Below are 16296 nucleotides of genomic sequence, written 5' to 3'. Positions count from 1 at the left end.
CTATGCCTTGGAATCTGCACCTTTAACTGACCTTATATATAAGACGCCTATGGCAGCGCAGGATTTGTTACAATGGACACCAGAGGCAGAATCTGCCTTTTGTAAACTAAAGCAATTAATAGCATCCTCACTAGTTCTGGGACTGCCAAACTATCATAAACGTTTTTTCCAGACTGTAGATTGCAAGCAGAGTTATATGACATCAGTACTAACACAACAGCATGGGGATAAGCAATGCCCCATTGCTTACTATTCATCACAACTGGACCCAGTGGCACGGTCCTTACCCCACTGTGTATAGGCAGTAGTCGCAGCTGCAATGGCAGTACAGGCTTCAGCCTCAGTAGTCTTATTTCACCCTCTCACTTTGAGGGTACCCCATGCAGTCGCAATTATTTTATTGCAAGAAAAGGTGGCATACCTATCCCCTGCTAGGCATCTTTCCTGCATGACTATATTGTTGAGCCAACCTCATATGACAACTGAACGATGCACGACTTTGAACCCTTCTACTCTGCTCCCAACTCCTGCAGACGGCACACCGCACCGCTGCCTGGAGGCAATCAAGCAAAAGACATTACCTAGAAAAGACCTCACAGATGTTCCCTTGGATGATGCCGAGGTGACATACTATGTGGATGGCTCGTGCAAGAGGGGTCCCGCAGGACAGAACCTAGTAGGATATGCAGTAGTCTCTGATACTGAGGTTGTAGATGCAAAATCCTTACCACACAATTTATCTGCACAAGCAGCAGAATTGATTGCCCTGACACGGGCATGTACCTTAGCAAAGGGTAAACATTTTTACTGATAGCCAGTATGCTTTCTCCACTGTACATGTGTTTGCACAACAGTGGAAAAACCGGGGAATGATAACATCTACTGGCAACCCTATAAATCATGCACAGTTTATTTAAGATCTTTTAGAATCTATTCAGTTACCTCAGAAAGTGGACATTTGCAAATGTACAGCTCACACCAAGCAATAAGATAGGATTTTGAAAGGTAATGCAAGAGCTGATACAGCTGCGAAACAAGCAGCCACAGAAGTATTTCTTTTAAATGAGGAATTACAACCCTCTGAAACTTTGAATCTAGATATGGTAAAAACAATGCAGACACTCACTACGCAAGCTGAAAAACAGCGAAGGATGAAACAAGGAGCAATCCTCGAAAAGGGGCTGTACATCTCTAAAGAGGAAAAACCGATACTACCCTCTAATTTGTTTCGCTATGCGGCATTGTTGAGACATGGGCAGTGACATGTTTCAACAGGGGGGATAATACAGCTGGTGAACCAGGTGTTCACAATGTATGGATTTACAAACTACTCTAAAAAATTTTGTTTAATGTGTCAGATTTGTAACAAACATCATGCACAGGGGGCAATAAAGCCCAAGCAAGGGAGTTTTCCCACACCACCATATCCGTTTCACACTATCTGTATGGATTTCATAGAACTGAACAAATGTGAGAATAAGAAGAATTGCCCCGTCATTATATGTATGTTTTCCAGGTGGGTGGAAGCCTTTCCAACCAAAAATCCAGATGCAGCTACAGTGGCAAAAGTACTTGTCAAGGAAATTATTCCTAAGTTCGGCATTCCGGAAAGAATCTACAGTGACAATGGTACACACTTTGTAAATCAAACCATACAGCAGTTGAGTAAGTATTTTGGTATTTCTTTAAAAAATCATTGTGCATATCATCCGCAGTCTGCAGGGCTGGTTGAAAGGCATAATGATATACTGAAAACCAAACTGAGGAAATTAATAGCTGAGACAGGAAAAACTTGGTTGTACTGTTTACCCCTGGCACTGTTGAACATGAGAACTGCCCCTACAGCAAAAGGACTGACTCCTTTTAAGAAACTGTTTGGAAGGGCTTATTATACACCCCAGTGGAAACCTTTCATGTCATCAGACCAGGAAGCTGATTTTATACTAGCTGAATATATGAAAAAGTTGTTGAGTTCTAAACAACTGTTGCAGTCTAATTCTGTTTCAGACCAAAAACGAACTGAAACATCGGAAGTGACAGTGACGCCAGGGGACTGGGTATGGATTAAAATCATGAAGTGAAAGAACTGGGCATCGCCGAGGTGGGAAGGTCCCTACTAGGTGCTTCTTTCGACACCTACTGCAGTCAAGATAGCAGAATGAGCTTCGTGGATACACCTGACGCACTGCAAGCTAGTAAAAACTTCAAGTTGGACAAAGACCTTACCTCTCCATTGGGACCTTAAGCACAAAAGTTTGGCTACAAGGGGGGGTCAGATCAATAGGAACTTATCCGTCTCAAACCCAGTGAAGCAATCATCGGTGCTAAAGGTCCTATAGGGCAGAGAGTAAGATCACGTGTCCTAAGTGAGATGACAGAATCAAGTAAGATCCAAATACACCTACTTGGAAGAACCGGAGAAAATGGAAATGCAGAACAACCGTTTCCACAGAAGTATTACATGACCATCCTGTTGACTGTACTGGTAACAATAATCTTTTTATTGTGGCCATTTCTTTTCTCAGCCACGCAAGTAGAATTAAATAAGCGTGCAGAATGGCACCCGAACTTCAATACCTGCCAGGCAATCAAATATGTGTATGCTGAAACCTTTAATGTTTCGAATTGCTGGATCTGCACAGCTCTACCAACAGCATATGGGGGGTTACTGCTAACTTCAGTTCCCCTAGGGGCTAATAAGACCTGGGAAAACCTAATGCATGATACATCAAATGTCACATCAAAAGATAAAGTAGCATTTCACCTGTCTATTCGTCAGAAGGGAACCCGTGTGTTTTTATAAGAATGATACAGTCAAGGTAGGATGGAGCTATTGCAATGTAACAGTTCCCTATAAATGCTACACTAAATCTAATAACATCGGATCCTATTGCAACACGAGCTATGATTCATTTGTTGAACTGATGCATACGACAATCGAAGAGTAAAACAGGATGCTGTCCTCTACAAACAACTGTCCATAATCGACAGAAAAATGTTTCACGCAGGACAAGGGTATGTTTATAGTAAAGTTACTACTAAAGTGGAAGATTGTTACTTTATATGCGGAAGAAAAGCATATAAATGGCTACCGAAAACTGGTCTGGTAGTTGTTTTTTGGGGTACCTGGCTCCGGCCATACGACACATGGCAGTTTTAACTCAAGGGGAAATTCGGAATGTCCGATAAATCAAGAAGCCTGTCAATCCAGTGGGACAAATCAATGCACCCTGGAAATACCATCATGACTTAGGCCCTGGGGATAACAATGGATTGTCGCACATGGATCTGGGTCATACTGTCATATCGTGGGTAGGCGTACTACCAGCATATGGAGCAACAAAATCAATCTGGGAACTGAGAAAATTGTAATAATGAGTAACGCAACCTTTTCTGCCCTAGAATTAGTAACCGATGAAAAGACCGCCATGAGAACAGTGGTACTTCAAAATCGCATGGCTCTTGACTTCACCCTAGCGACGAAAGGAGGTATGTGCGCTTTAATCCAGGAGGAGTGCTGTTCATACATTCCTGACTACAGACACGAGATAGACAACCACCTTGAGGTAATTCAGCAGGTGTCAGCCATGACCAAACCGGGACCAAATCCATTGATGGACTTTTTTCAGAAATGGTTTGGGGGTTGGGGCAGCATCCTGATGAACATTCTGATTGCCATCTGTGTAGGGATAGCCCTACTGATGGTGTGTGGGTGCTGCTGCATCCTCTGTATAAAAGGCCTAGTTAAAAATTTTGTAGACATTTCGGTTCCAGAAACCTTGTACCAGGATGCTGAATTCAAAGAATTATTCAAAAATTGAAAATGCTTTCATGGGCTTAAACTAAATGACTCTCTAACTGCAAATCATAACTAGGAAGAGATTAAGGGAAGAAAAAATGGTTTATGCTTGTTTTGAAAGTAGAATAAAGTATTAAAAGGGGGGAAATGTTAGAAAAATGCATAATAGCAATATGCATGCTTAGTGCATTAAAGGCTTAAAAGGGTTAATACATTTATTCTGTTCATGTTGTATGAATCTGCACAGCTACTAGAAACTTTAATAAGAGACACTTTATTCTGCTTATGCCATGAAAATATGTGCAGCTACTAGAAACTTGATGAGACATTTTATTCTGCTTATGCCATGTGAAAATGTACAGCTGCTAGAAGCCTTGATAAAGAAAACAACAGATGTTTGAAAGCTTAAACCATAGTCAGCATTACTTGTACCAAAGCTAGAAATGTACCTTGCATCTAGACAAAATGTAACACATGTATTAGAACTGTACAATTGAAGAACTGAAGAACCAAGGAGGGCTAAAATAAGCCCAAGGCCAGGTTGTTTTTTCTCAAATGTTTTTGCAAGACAGCAATAATCTGACCATGTCAGCAATAAGTCTGGTAACATTTTCTGTGTAACATACAGAAAGCTGTGTCCAACTACATCAGCAGTAGATTTAGTAACATTTTCTGTGTGACATGAAGAGAACTGTATAAGAATAACATACTGAACTCCAGAAAATCAGACAAACCTTGTACCTACATGCTTTGTCTCCTTGCTGCAAGTAATAAAGGGTGCCTTGCTTGAACCCAACGTGCATTGGTCTTTGAAGTTTTTCTTTTACAATATTTAAACATATGAGCAAATTCTGATAATAAAATCTAAAAGCAGCAGTCCTGATTCACTATAAAGTTTCTTTAAGAATATTTAACTATTATTCACAGCATGGAACACTGAGAAAGACCATCAAATCGCTATTCTGAAGAGCTTTTATTGATGATCTCATGACTACCTGATTCTCAAATGAAGCCTGCATTAGGGATTTCTCAAATATTGATTTTTTTATCCACAGAGTGAAGCTGTTTCACTTCATTTTTTTGTTAGTTTTATCAGAACTTGGAACTAAAAATGGCAAGAAAATAAGTACCTAAACCCTGCAAACTGCCTCCACAGCTAAGTGATATTGCTGAAGTTCATGCACGAGTCATAAAATGACTAATTAAGTTATACACACTGTGAAGATAGGTGAAGGCTGCCAGCCTAGCCAGACAGAATTTTGTAGATGTCTGTCATTTGTGAATATTAATATAAGCCATGGGCTTGTTCTGTTAAATGGGGAAAATGGTGTTAAATGTGCAAAAATGTAACAGTGCACTCTGCTGAACAAAGCTGATACATCAATTCTTTGATGTCAAAACTCGGAGCCTAGATAAAGGCATTCTGCCTATTGTTTTGAGGCCAGAGTTAATGGCTAGAATTTACATGTATAATTTATTTTATTGCTCTGGTTCCTGCCCAGCTGCAAGATCAAAAGGGCTATTAACCTCTGACAGTCTTTTAGCCTGGGAACCAGAAAGAAATTATGTAATCTGAAATGAATCAGTGGTACTTTGTCATCAATTTAAGGACAGAACGAATGAGAGCATTTGTCTTGAGAACATCCAACTCAACTCTCTACCTGTGATTTCCTCTTAGAAATAGCTAGGAATTAGGAAGATTAGACTAAGTGTTTTTCTGTGTTGATGTCAAAACTTTTCTACTGTATTGTTTTAAGTAATTATCTGTGATATCTGAACTCTTGACTAGCACTGTGTAGTAAGAAGTATTGTATTGTGTTTTTATCACTTATTATTAAATATTTTTAAACCTTTCAACTATGGCTGTTTTGTGTAAAGATAATTTAAGCTCCAAGAGTACATTGCATGTATATAGTGATACTGTACCAAGTCACTCCAAATAAGTCTTGACTGATTGGTTGCACTTACCATTTGGATAATAATACTGCACAGTACAATTGGCCACCCTTTCATAAGGGCCTTTGAGTAGCTGATAAATATTAGCTGGGTGGTGGCAGTGATTTCTACCGTATAGTCTAGGTAAAAGGGGTACAAGCTGGAGAACCTGTGCCAGCCTTCCCCAAGAGTGTTTGTGTGGTTGTATAAACTCTTATCTCAAAGTGTGTGTGTGTGTCAGCTACTTGGGCAGGGACATGAAGCAGTGGTTGGACAGAGAGGGTGCTGGAGGTTTTAGCTTGCCCACTAGGCTGAGATCTGGACCTTATAGCTGTGCCAATGGGGAGTCTTATTGGAGACCTGGAGGGAAAGGGAGAAACCAGCCCCAGACTGACTGTGATCTCTGTGTGCTATTAAGGGAAATTGTACTTTGCTGTGTGTGTATTTACTACCCTTTCCCTATATGTATGCCCCTCACTGGTGTTAGTGGTGAGGATTGAGGCTCCTTGATTGCTGGGCCAGTGCATGGGAGTCACATAACTGTTTGGCAGTGGTGGGATATCCACACCACATATTAATTGGTTGGCAAATACTAATTGGCTTGTAGTGGTGTGGGTAGAGTGAATTCCTGTAGCTTGTGTACAGTGATCACTGAAGGTGTTTTGTACTCTAAATCAGCCACACAGTGAATACTCAGAGTTCAGATCACAATTGTTTTATTTCTTTTGTTGGCTTAGTCAGTCAGGGAGAGCAGGCAGCATGTCAGCAGAGGAGTAAGGGAAGCTGGCTGAGATGTGCCAGGCTAGGGGACTGGTGCATAGAAACCTGACTAAGGCAGACATGACTGCAGCTTTGGTCACAGCTGCATCAGAAAACAGCAACCAGGAGGATGATCAGACTGAGAGTGGAGATGTACCACCTTCACAGAATGAACAGCTCAACCTTTCTGCAGAGGACTTAAAAATCCATCTGGAACTAAAGAGACTTGAGTTGGAGTCCAGGCATTTAGAAATAGAAGCAGCTGAGAGACCAAGGCATCTGCAGGCTGAGGAGAATGAGAAACTGCTACCCCTGGAAGCTGTGGAAAAGGACAGGCAGAGGCAGCACAAGAAGGAGATGCTGACTCTTCGCCAGAGTCATGGAGGTAATGAGGAAGGGAGTAAATGGACCCCAGAAACACAAAAGGTCAGTAAATTTCTTCCACAGTTTAAAGAGGGGGATAATTTTGATAGTTTCATTCATATGTTTGAGAGGGTATGTAAACAGTATGATGTTGAGCAAAGGCTCTGGTTGCGGTTCCTGACCCCCTTACTCCATGACAAAGCTATAACTGTGTTGTCTAAAATGTCTGACGTTGACTGCTTGAATTATACTATGGCTAAAAACTGTTTGTTAGAATTGTTTAAGCTAACACCTAAAACGTATAGGAAAATGTTTTGTGAGCATAGACGCAAGACAGATGAAAGTGTGTGTGAATATGTTGCTGAACTGAGCATTTATTTTTTATAGGTGGGTGAGTGGATGTCAGGTCACCACTTCTGAAAGGCTGGCAGACATTTTGGTGAAGGAGCAAGCCCTTAGCACTTTGCCTGAGGACATGAAGATCTGGTTAGCTGATAGACAATGTACTACTTCAGATGAGTTGAGGAAGAAGGGAGACCTATACCTAGCAAGCAGGCATCCCTGCACAGGAAAAAGACCCCCTAGTACTGCTCATGGGTCTAAAGGAACCAACAGACTGCTCCAACAGAATCTGCCAGTAGCAGGGGAAGCCACTAGTCCAGGTACACATCCAAGACCTAGGGTTAAATGTTTTGAATGCAACCAGTGGGGCCATCTGGCATACAGATGTCCAAGGAAGCAAGGTGGGGAACAAACGGTGAGAGAGCCAGTAAGTGGGAAAGAGAAAATGCCAATAGTAGGTTGTCTTGAGACAACAGTGGTATCGAATTGCCATCCTGCATATGCCCTGATAGGGAATGATTTGGATGAGGCAGTACCATGTGTTTATGCAGTTACATGCAGTCAGGCTAGGAGACAAGCATGTGGGTCTGGTAGCCTAGGGGAGACCCAGACAGACTGCATACTTACAGCCAGGACTGGTGAGGTGGTTACTTCAGGGAGGGAGCTACTCTATAGCAGTGAGAATGAAGGTGAGCCACAGCTGCTTGTGGGTACTGATGTTCCCTTGGACACAGTGACTGCAAAGGTAGAGGCGAGTAGTAGTACCCAGGCTGACAGTGAAACACCACTGTCACAGGATGCCAGATGTCCTGTGGAAGTGGAGCTGGGAAGGGTTACAAAGAGAGAGTTGAGACAGGCTCAACTCTCAGACCCTACATTGCAAGGCCTAAGGCAGGTAGGTAGTGAGGCACGTGATTCTCAAGGGAAGGGGGAATCTGGATACTGGGACAAAGGGTTACTGTATAGAGAGTGGACCCCTGAGGGAGGGCTAGAAGGTGAGAGAGTACAGCAGTTGGTACTGCCTAGAGCCTACTGTCTGGCACTTCTCGCCATAGCCCATGATATTCCCTTTGCAGGTCATATGGGCGTAAAACATACAAAAATACATATTATGCAGAATTTCTATTGGCCTGGAATTTCCACAGATTTAACAGGACACTGCAGGACCTGTGAGCAGTGCCAAAAGGTAGGCAAGACAGGAAACAAGGTGACAGCTCCTTTGCTGCCTTTGCCTGTGACTGAAGAGCCATTTCAGAGGGTAGCTATGGATATTGTGGGGCCTCTGAGTATCCCAAGTTCCACAGGGAAAAAGTATATCCTAGTGGAAGTTGATTATGCTACACGATACCCTGAGGCAGTGGCTCTGTCCTCCATTGGGGCAGAAAAGGTGCAAATGCTTTGTTAGAGATTTTCAGCAGAGTGGGTTTCCCAAAAGAAATATTGACTGACAGAGGTGCCAATTTCATGTCAGGCCTGCTGGCTTATCTGTGGAAGTACTGTGGGGTGAAGCACATGAAGACCATCCCCAGACTAATGATCTTGTTGAGAGGTTAAAGTCTACAATCAAGTCCATGCTACGGGCATTTGCAGACCAGTTTAAGAGGGAGTGGGACAAATATTTGCCCCATCTGTTGTTTGCTTACAGAGACGTTCCCCAGGAATCCACAAGTTTTTCACCCTTTGATTTGCTGTATGGGCATAGGGTGAAGGGACCTCTAGACTTAATTCAAGATGAGTAGGAAGGTGAGTGTGAACCTCACAAGGAGTCTGCTGTGGCATATGTCCTAAACTTTAGGACAAGGCTCAGGGAACTCATGGGTCTTGGTCCAGGAGAACCTGGCAGAAGCCCAACAACAGAAAAAGGTATGGTAAGACAGGAATGCTCAAGCTAGAGAGTATGCTGTGGTGCAGCAGGTAATGGATCTCATTCCTGTCAGACATAAGCTGCAAGCAGCTTGGGGGGGGGGGGGCCCTACAAGGTGGTAAGAAAGGTAAGTGATATTAACTACATGGTGGAACTGCTAGGCAGGAGGCAGGCGCACAAATTATACCACATTAACATGATGAAATCATACCATTATAGGGAAGCCCTTATGCTGGGCATTTGCAGTGGACTGCAGGAGCAATGTCCCAGCAGCCATCTCCTACCCAAGTTTGAGAAATCCGAGCAGTGTTACAGGAGTTTGGGGAAATGTTTACTGGGAAACCAGGGTGCAGTGACTTTCCAGAGGCTGGTGGATCATATCCTAGCCGGAGCAGGAGGGTTTGCTCTTGCTTACCTAGATGATATTGCCATCTACAGACATTCCTGGCAAGAGCACCTTCCGCATGTCAGGGAGGTGCTGGGCAGACTACAGAGGGCAGGGCTGACTATTAAGCCCAGCAAATGTCAGGTGAGCATGGCAGAGGTCTCCTACCTGGGACATAGAGAGGGGAGTGGTAAGATGAGGCCATAACCTGTCAAAGTAGAAGCCATTCAGGCATGGCCTGCACCTGTTACCAAAAAGCAGGTGAGGGCATTCTTTGGGACAACAGGGTACTACAGAAAGTTCGGCCCCAGTTATAGTACCATAGCTGCTCCCCTCACAGACCTGACAAGGAAGAACAGGCCAGATAAGATAGTATGGACCCCAGCAAGTGAGCAGGCATTCCAGGAGCTTAAGGTAACTTTGGGAGGAACCCTGTGTTAGCCAGTCCAGACTGCAGCAAAGAATTTGTTGTGCAGGTGGATGCTTCAAACCTTGGGGTGGGGGCTGTACTTAGCCAAATTTCTTCAGAGGGAGAAGAGCACCCAGTGGTTTATCTCAGTCATATGCTCCAACCCAGGGAGGAATGCTATGCAGCTGTAGAAAAGGAAGTCTAGCCATAGTGTGGGCACTGCAGAAACTTCAGCCTTATCTGAATGGAAGAAAATTCACTGTAGTGACAGATCACAACCCCCTAACATGGTTAGAGCTAGCCAGCAAAATGCCAAGTTGCTAATATGGAGCCTAGGGTTACAAGCATATATGTCAGTGCATCACCTAAGTGAGACTAGCAATGCCAACTTATCTCAAAGTGTGTGTGTGTCAGCTACTTGGGCAGGGACACAAAGCACTGGTTGGACAGAGAGTGTGCTGGAAGTTTTAGCTTGCCCACTAGTCTGAGATCTGGACGCTATAACTGTGCCAGTGGGGAGTCTTATTGGGGACCTGGAGAGAAAGGGAGAAACCAGCCCCAGACTGACTGTGATCTCTGTGTGCTCTTAAGGGAAATTGTACTTTACTGTGTGTGTATTTACGATCCTTTCCCTATATGGATGCCCCTCACTGGTGTTAGTGGTGAGGATTGAGGCTCCTTGATTGCTGGGCCTGTGCATGGACGTCACACACACCACTCGCCTTACCAAGAAAAGTAGAAGAAAAAAAGTCAAAAGCTGTTTCAGAACCATTTTTTCAAAAGTTCAAAGGTAAAAGCAGAAAGCTATTCTGAGTGTTGAAAAAATATGGTAACACAAGCTCTCTAATACAGCCCAGTAAAGCTAGTAGATAATATGATTCTGTTCAAAATGTCTTATACCAAAAATAACAGGACATTTTTCACAGTGCAGTGTTTCAATGTAGTAATAAACTAAAATACTACGGCCAGGGACTGATACATTATACCTAACCATGAGAAATGTAATGAACTTAGATTTTTTTTTGTCACACACAGCTTTCAAACAGTTCCCTAAGACAGACAAGTTTCAGGAGATCTACACTCCTATAACAAAGAAATTATATCATAAAACTTTAGTTGAAGAGAAATTAAAAGCACTAACTTGTGTTACCTTTAGTCAACACTTGATGAGCTGAGTTTCTTCAAGCAAAATATTGGGCTGCCAATGCCTTATGTTGGCTGCTCTTTGTTGCTGGTACATTTGTTTTATAAGGTCTCTTAAGCTGGCAACTCAAAGTTAATGGAAATGGCGAGTTTTTATACCTTCACTTAACTCCAAGCTTGTCCAATGTCAGAGTTAGCATATTTTGAAACTGTAGGTTTAGGGGCAAAGCCCCAATGGGAGTGGGTGCCACAGATTACAGCTCTTTGAAAAATTATATGTGATGTTACAGTGTGTGACATTTGAAGTTTCTCTACTTGTCAGCAATTTTTTCATAAAATTTCCAGTAGTTTGGTGGGGGGCAAAGATCTCCAGCAAAGAAATCTGCAGCAAAAATCTTGCCAGCAGGAGATGTGCTAATAAGGGAAAGTACTCCTTGTTTGTTTATTCTACAATTTACAATGAAATTTCTAAGCTGCCTTCCTTTGCAATACTTCTAAACAGATGCAGAATATGCACAACGAAAAAACCTACAATGACATTAATACATACTTCTGTACATTTATTCACAGTTTGTTTTACCAAGCTGAGATTGTGAAAGGCAGCAGAATGACTTTCCATTTCCGGAACATATCACTTTCCTGAAATGACAAGGACCAGCATCAGTGAATAACAAAGGAGGACGACAGATAATACAACTGCAACTTACCACATCTTCAATGGAACTTCTGTTGTTCTCAAATCCCTCCTCAGCAAGCAATAAAAGTGCTAATCTTTTAACTCTATGAACATACAGCTTCATTTTTACAAACTTCTCTCCACTATTTGAACTTCTTGAGTCATGGTTTTGTTCAGAAGGAATGCTCCCTGATGCTGTTGGCCATTCATTTCCATCATCCTGCTCCACAGAAGAATATGATCCTATTACTTCCTGAACATTTAAAGTACGCTCTGAACACAATGACCATGTCCCATCAGTTTTTTGCTCAATGTTCTGTTTGCCAAGTTCTATGATCCCATCAACCACGGCATCTGTTTCTTGTGGCAATGTCAAACACTGACTACAGTTAAGGTCATTACTACCCAACGGCATTTCACCATGCTCTGCCTTTTGGGCACAACCAAAGTCTGCCAAAAAGCTAGTGTCATCTAAATGATTGCTGCTACAATTTGCTAATGAAGTCTGATCTCTTGATCTATGCTGATCCGTGTAGTCTGCAACATCATAAAGTTTCAGTTCATTAATATTTACATTACTTATATCAGATTCAAGGACATTATGTACAACTGTATGAGAAGCATATTCATTAGCTTTACAGCTGATACCCCCAGGTGCAGATACAGAAACAGGACTACTGATTTTTGTTTGAAATGAGGATGGCTCACTGCATACATGGACCGAAGATGAAAGTACTGGTGAAGAAAAACATGGTTGGCATTCCTTATCAGAAGTGCTCAAAACATTACCAGAATGTTGCTCCAGTATTTTATTCTGAAAATCCTTGGACAAATACTGCGTTCCGAAATGGCTTGCCGGATCAAGTGATGATGTCCTCTCTCCCGCAACAGCATTGCAGAGCTGTTCTTTTTCATTTGCTTCCTGTCTGCTCATTTTGGTGGCATCAGTAGATGTTGAGATGTCTGAGAGTGTTCTGGATAAACGTACTGACTTTCTTTCAAATGTCTTACTCAAAGGAGAAATAGGCAAGCTATGTATAAACAACAAAAAAAAACAAACAAAAAACAAAAACAAAAGTGCCCTTAACAAAGGTTTTAGAACACAACCCAAAATGGTTTTCACAATGACTATTCAGCAGAGAGTGAAAAGCTAATAAAAAAACATTACAGTATATTTTTCAGAAATTTACCTGGATTCAAAGTGCATACATTATACACTCCAAGGAGTGGGAGGTTTAATTTCTTGTCATGTCATTACATCTGTGCACATTCAAAACATGAATGTCATAGAACAAAGCCAACGGAGTAACACACTGGCTGAAGTAGAAACATATTTATTTCCAAACAAATAAAACTTAGTTGCCAAATAAATAAAACTTGGTAAGCGCTTTCACTACTGCTTCATCAGACCATAGACACAGAGAGAATGAGCCACTGCAATATATACATAGTTCAAATACCCTTAAGCCAATCACGTTAGCAGCTAAAGAGCTTATAAAAATTAAAGAGATAGAGCATATAATTATATAAATTACACATAAAACAGCAATAAATACATACATATAAATAAATACATATAGAATAATGAATACATATGAAAAATTAAAATAAAGATAACAAATATAAAAATATGAAATAAAGCAAGGTCAGCTCCTAAGGCTACGTCCCTTTAGTATAGCTCTAAGTGGAACTTTTTCATTAAGTCCACTACCTTGATCAGCCCTTAGTTTTATCATCCATTTGACCTCTCTGATTTCAGTTAAATTTCTGATGTCACCACATCTAGCAGTAGGAAAGAATCTATTAATAGCCATAAACCTGAAAGTATGACTAGCGTTAGTGTTAATCACATGCTTAAAAAACAACAGCTCACGACCGAAGAAATCACCAGGATCCGGATATCTTGCCAGTACTTTTATTTTATTTGAAATGTAAAATCCACAAAAATAGCTGCTCACAGATGAAAAAGATTTAGAAACAAACAATCCAGTCAAGCGCTTTCGCCTGGGCTCTCCCAAGCTTTATCAAGACGAAACAACAGGGAATGTGCATTCATTATATACATATGCTATTCCAATAATTCAATTGTATAATTAATTAATTGAGCTATTCCCATTGTTTAAGAAGATATCTTGATATTTAAAGGTACATGCTATAAATAAAAGCAAAAACAAAAACAGAAACAGAAACAAAAAAAACAAAAACAAAAGCAAAATCATTTTCATTTACAGGGTCCCACATATGTAAAAATAAATTTAATATATTAAGTGTATTAGATAATGTTATGTTAAATATTCAATATTAAAAACTAATAAATATATATTAATTTAAATAATTTTTACATATTTATAGATAAAATTGATAAAACATTCTTATTCTAAATATTATTAATAAATATATATGCTTATAAATAAGTGTTGTGCATAAAATCGTACTCCTGACATTTTATTAAAATCTACTGCAACTTCAAAAATGGACTATGTTACCTTATTAGATACAAACAAATAATACATACAAAACATCATTTGATACAATATGTCTACCTAAATGTATAAGCAAGACTATGAAGCACATATTGCTAACATTTTGCATGACACAGAAAAATATACAGAGGTCTCAGTTAATGAACGCAATGTTGCGTATTCAAAAATCAGGCTCATGCTAGAGGACCATCTCATGCAAGGAGTTCTGAATGAGCAATTGTTTAACTACCTTTTAGTGCAAAACCCCCTGACGCCAATTATTTTTGGCATCCCAAAGGTTCATAAAGGCCTTGATCCTTTAAAATTTAGGCCTATAGTTGCAGGCGCAAAGGGTATTACTGAACCATTAGGTAAATTTATTGATATATCAACCAAAAAATTAGTTTCATCAATAGAAAGCCTTTGCAAAGATTCATGGGAATTTCTTAAAGGGATAAAAAGTGAATTTTTCAACATGACTAACTACATGATCACAATTGACATTGTTGATTTATTCCCTAGTATTGGAATAGAATGGTTCAGTAGAATACTTATTGAAAAATCAGGTTTCAGCAGTAACATTATAAACTTAATAGTTGAATTTATGGAGGTTATTTTGAAGAATAATTACATTATTTTCAATGGTGAGTTATTTAAGCAGAACAAAGGGGTGGCAATGGGCACACCTTGCGCCACGGCCTATTCAAATTTAGTATTACATTTTTGGGAAAATGAGTTTATTTTTTCAACAAGTTGGGCAGAACATATTGTCCATTACAAAAGATTCCTAGATGATATTTGCATCTTGTGGAGGGGTAACATTAACGAATTTGAAGAATTTATGCAACATATTAATTGCTCTACCAGTTTTTTAAAATTTACACATAAAATAAATCCATTTGAGCTACATTATTTGGACATTGTCTTAAGGAAAAATAATATATCCAAACAATTTGAATCCTGTATTTTTAGGAAGAATACTTACTCAAACATGTTGTTGCACTTTGAGAGTAACCATCCATTATTTCAGAAAAGGGGGATTATAAAAGGCCAGTTAATAAGAGCATCTAGAATTTGCAGTACAGATAATTTGTATCAGAAGGAATGTGAATAGTTAAAGGAACTTTTTATGGAAAAAGGCTATCCAAACAGTATGTTTGAAGCTTTAGCTAATGAAATATCCCAAAAAAGGTACATACAGTTTCCCCCATTACTTGGTAATACAAGGTCCCAAGAACCTGTCACTAGAATGAATAATGACATGACAAAAAACCTTTCTTTTTTATATACATATAACACAAATAATGTGGAGATAGAGAATATTATTTGTAAATTTTGGCCTATTCTTTCCATTAACGAAGATCTTAAGAAAAATATTCCCATTAAACCACAATTTGTTAGAAGAAGGGACTGCAACTTAAAAGAACTATTGGAAAGGCATACGCTATCTAGCAATAGTGAAAACCAACTCATTAGGGGAACCTATAAATGCAATGCTTGTAATCAATGCTGCTATATACTAGATAATAAAGGTATTTATTTAAAATCTAGAAACATAAATTTGTTCCCATCAGGTCATTTTAATTGTAATTCAAAAGGTGTTGTTTATTTGGGATTTTGTCAACACTGTTTATGTTTTTATGTGGGAAAAACTGAAAGAGCTCTAAAAAGAAGAGTATATGAGCACATCTATGAAATCAAAAATAAAAAAGAATCAAATGCATTTTACAAACATTCTTTAACTTGTAATAATATGTGCCTAAAGTTTTTTGTCTTGGAACAAGTTTTTAACAGTGTAAGAGGGGGGGACTGGGAAGCATCCCTGGAATATAAAGAATTGTTATGGCAAATAAAATTGAATGCCACAAGATTACCAGGGCTTAATGATGCCATCAGTATTAATAGTGCTCTTAAACTGCGTAGGGCCAAATTATAGTTAATTTATAAAATTGCAATTACAAAAAATGTTTGGGTTCAAATTTTCACAATTTTAACAAAATCAACAGTTCTTAGTAGTTTTTAGCAATTTTAGGTAGACATATTGTATCAAATGATGTTTTGTATGTATTATTTGTTTGTATCTAATAAGGTAACATAGTCCATTTTTGAAGTTGCAGTAGATTTTAATAAAATGTCAGGAGTACGATTTTATGCACAAC

General features: G+C 39.8%; 1 protein-coding gene across 3 annotated transcripts in view; it reads right to left on the bottom strand.

Annotated features, from left to right (window-relative positions):
* HPS4 (HPS4 biogenesis of lysosomal organelles complex 3 subunit 2) overlaps positions 1 to 16296 on the bottom strand; it is a 1290848-nt gene that overhangs the window by 211416 nt on the left and 1063136 nt on the right. For all 3 annotated transcript variants that reach the window (XM_044068472.1, XM_044068471.1, XM_044068473.1), the window contains exon 11: positions 11707 to 12706. In XM_044068472.1, the coding sequence (XP_043924407.1) occupies positions 11707 to 12706 (1000 nt within the window). The remainder of the gene's footprint in view (positions 1 to 11706; positions 12707 to 16296) is intronic.

Source organism: Protopterus annectens, chromosome 4.part0, assembly GCF_019279795.1.
Source record: "Protopterus annectens isolate FY-2018-M chromosome 4.part0, PAN1.0, whole genome shotgun sequence".
Lineage (NCBI taxonomy): Eukaryota > Metazoa > Chordata > Ceratodontiformes > Protopteridae > Protopterus > Protopterus annectens.
The sequence above is the reverse complement of the archived record's forward strand: the minus strand, read 5'-3'. Positions and strand labels throughout refer to the sequence as shown.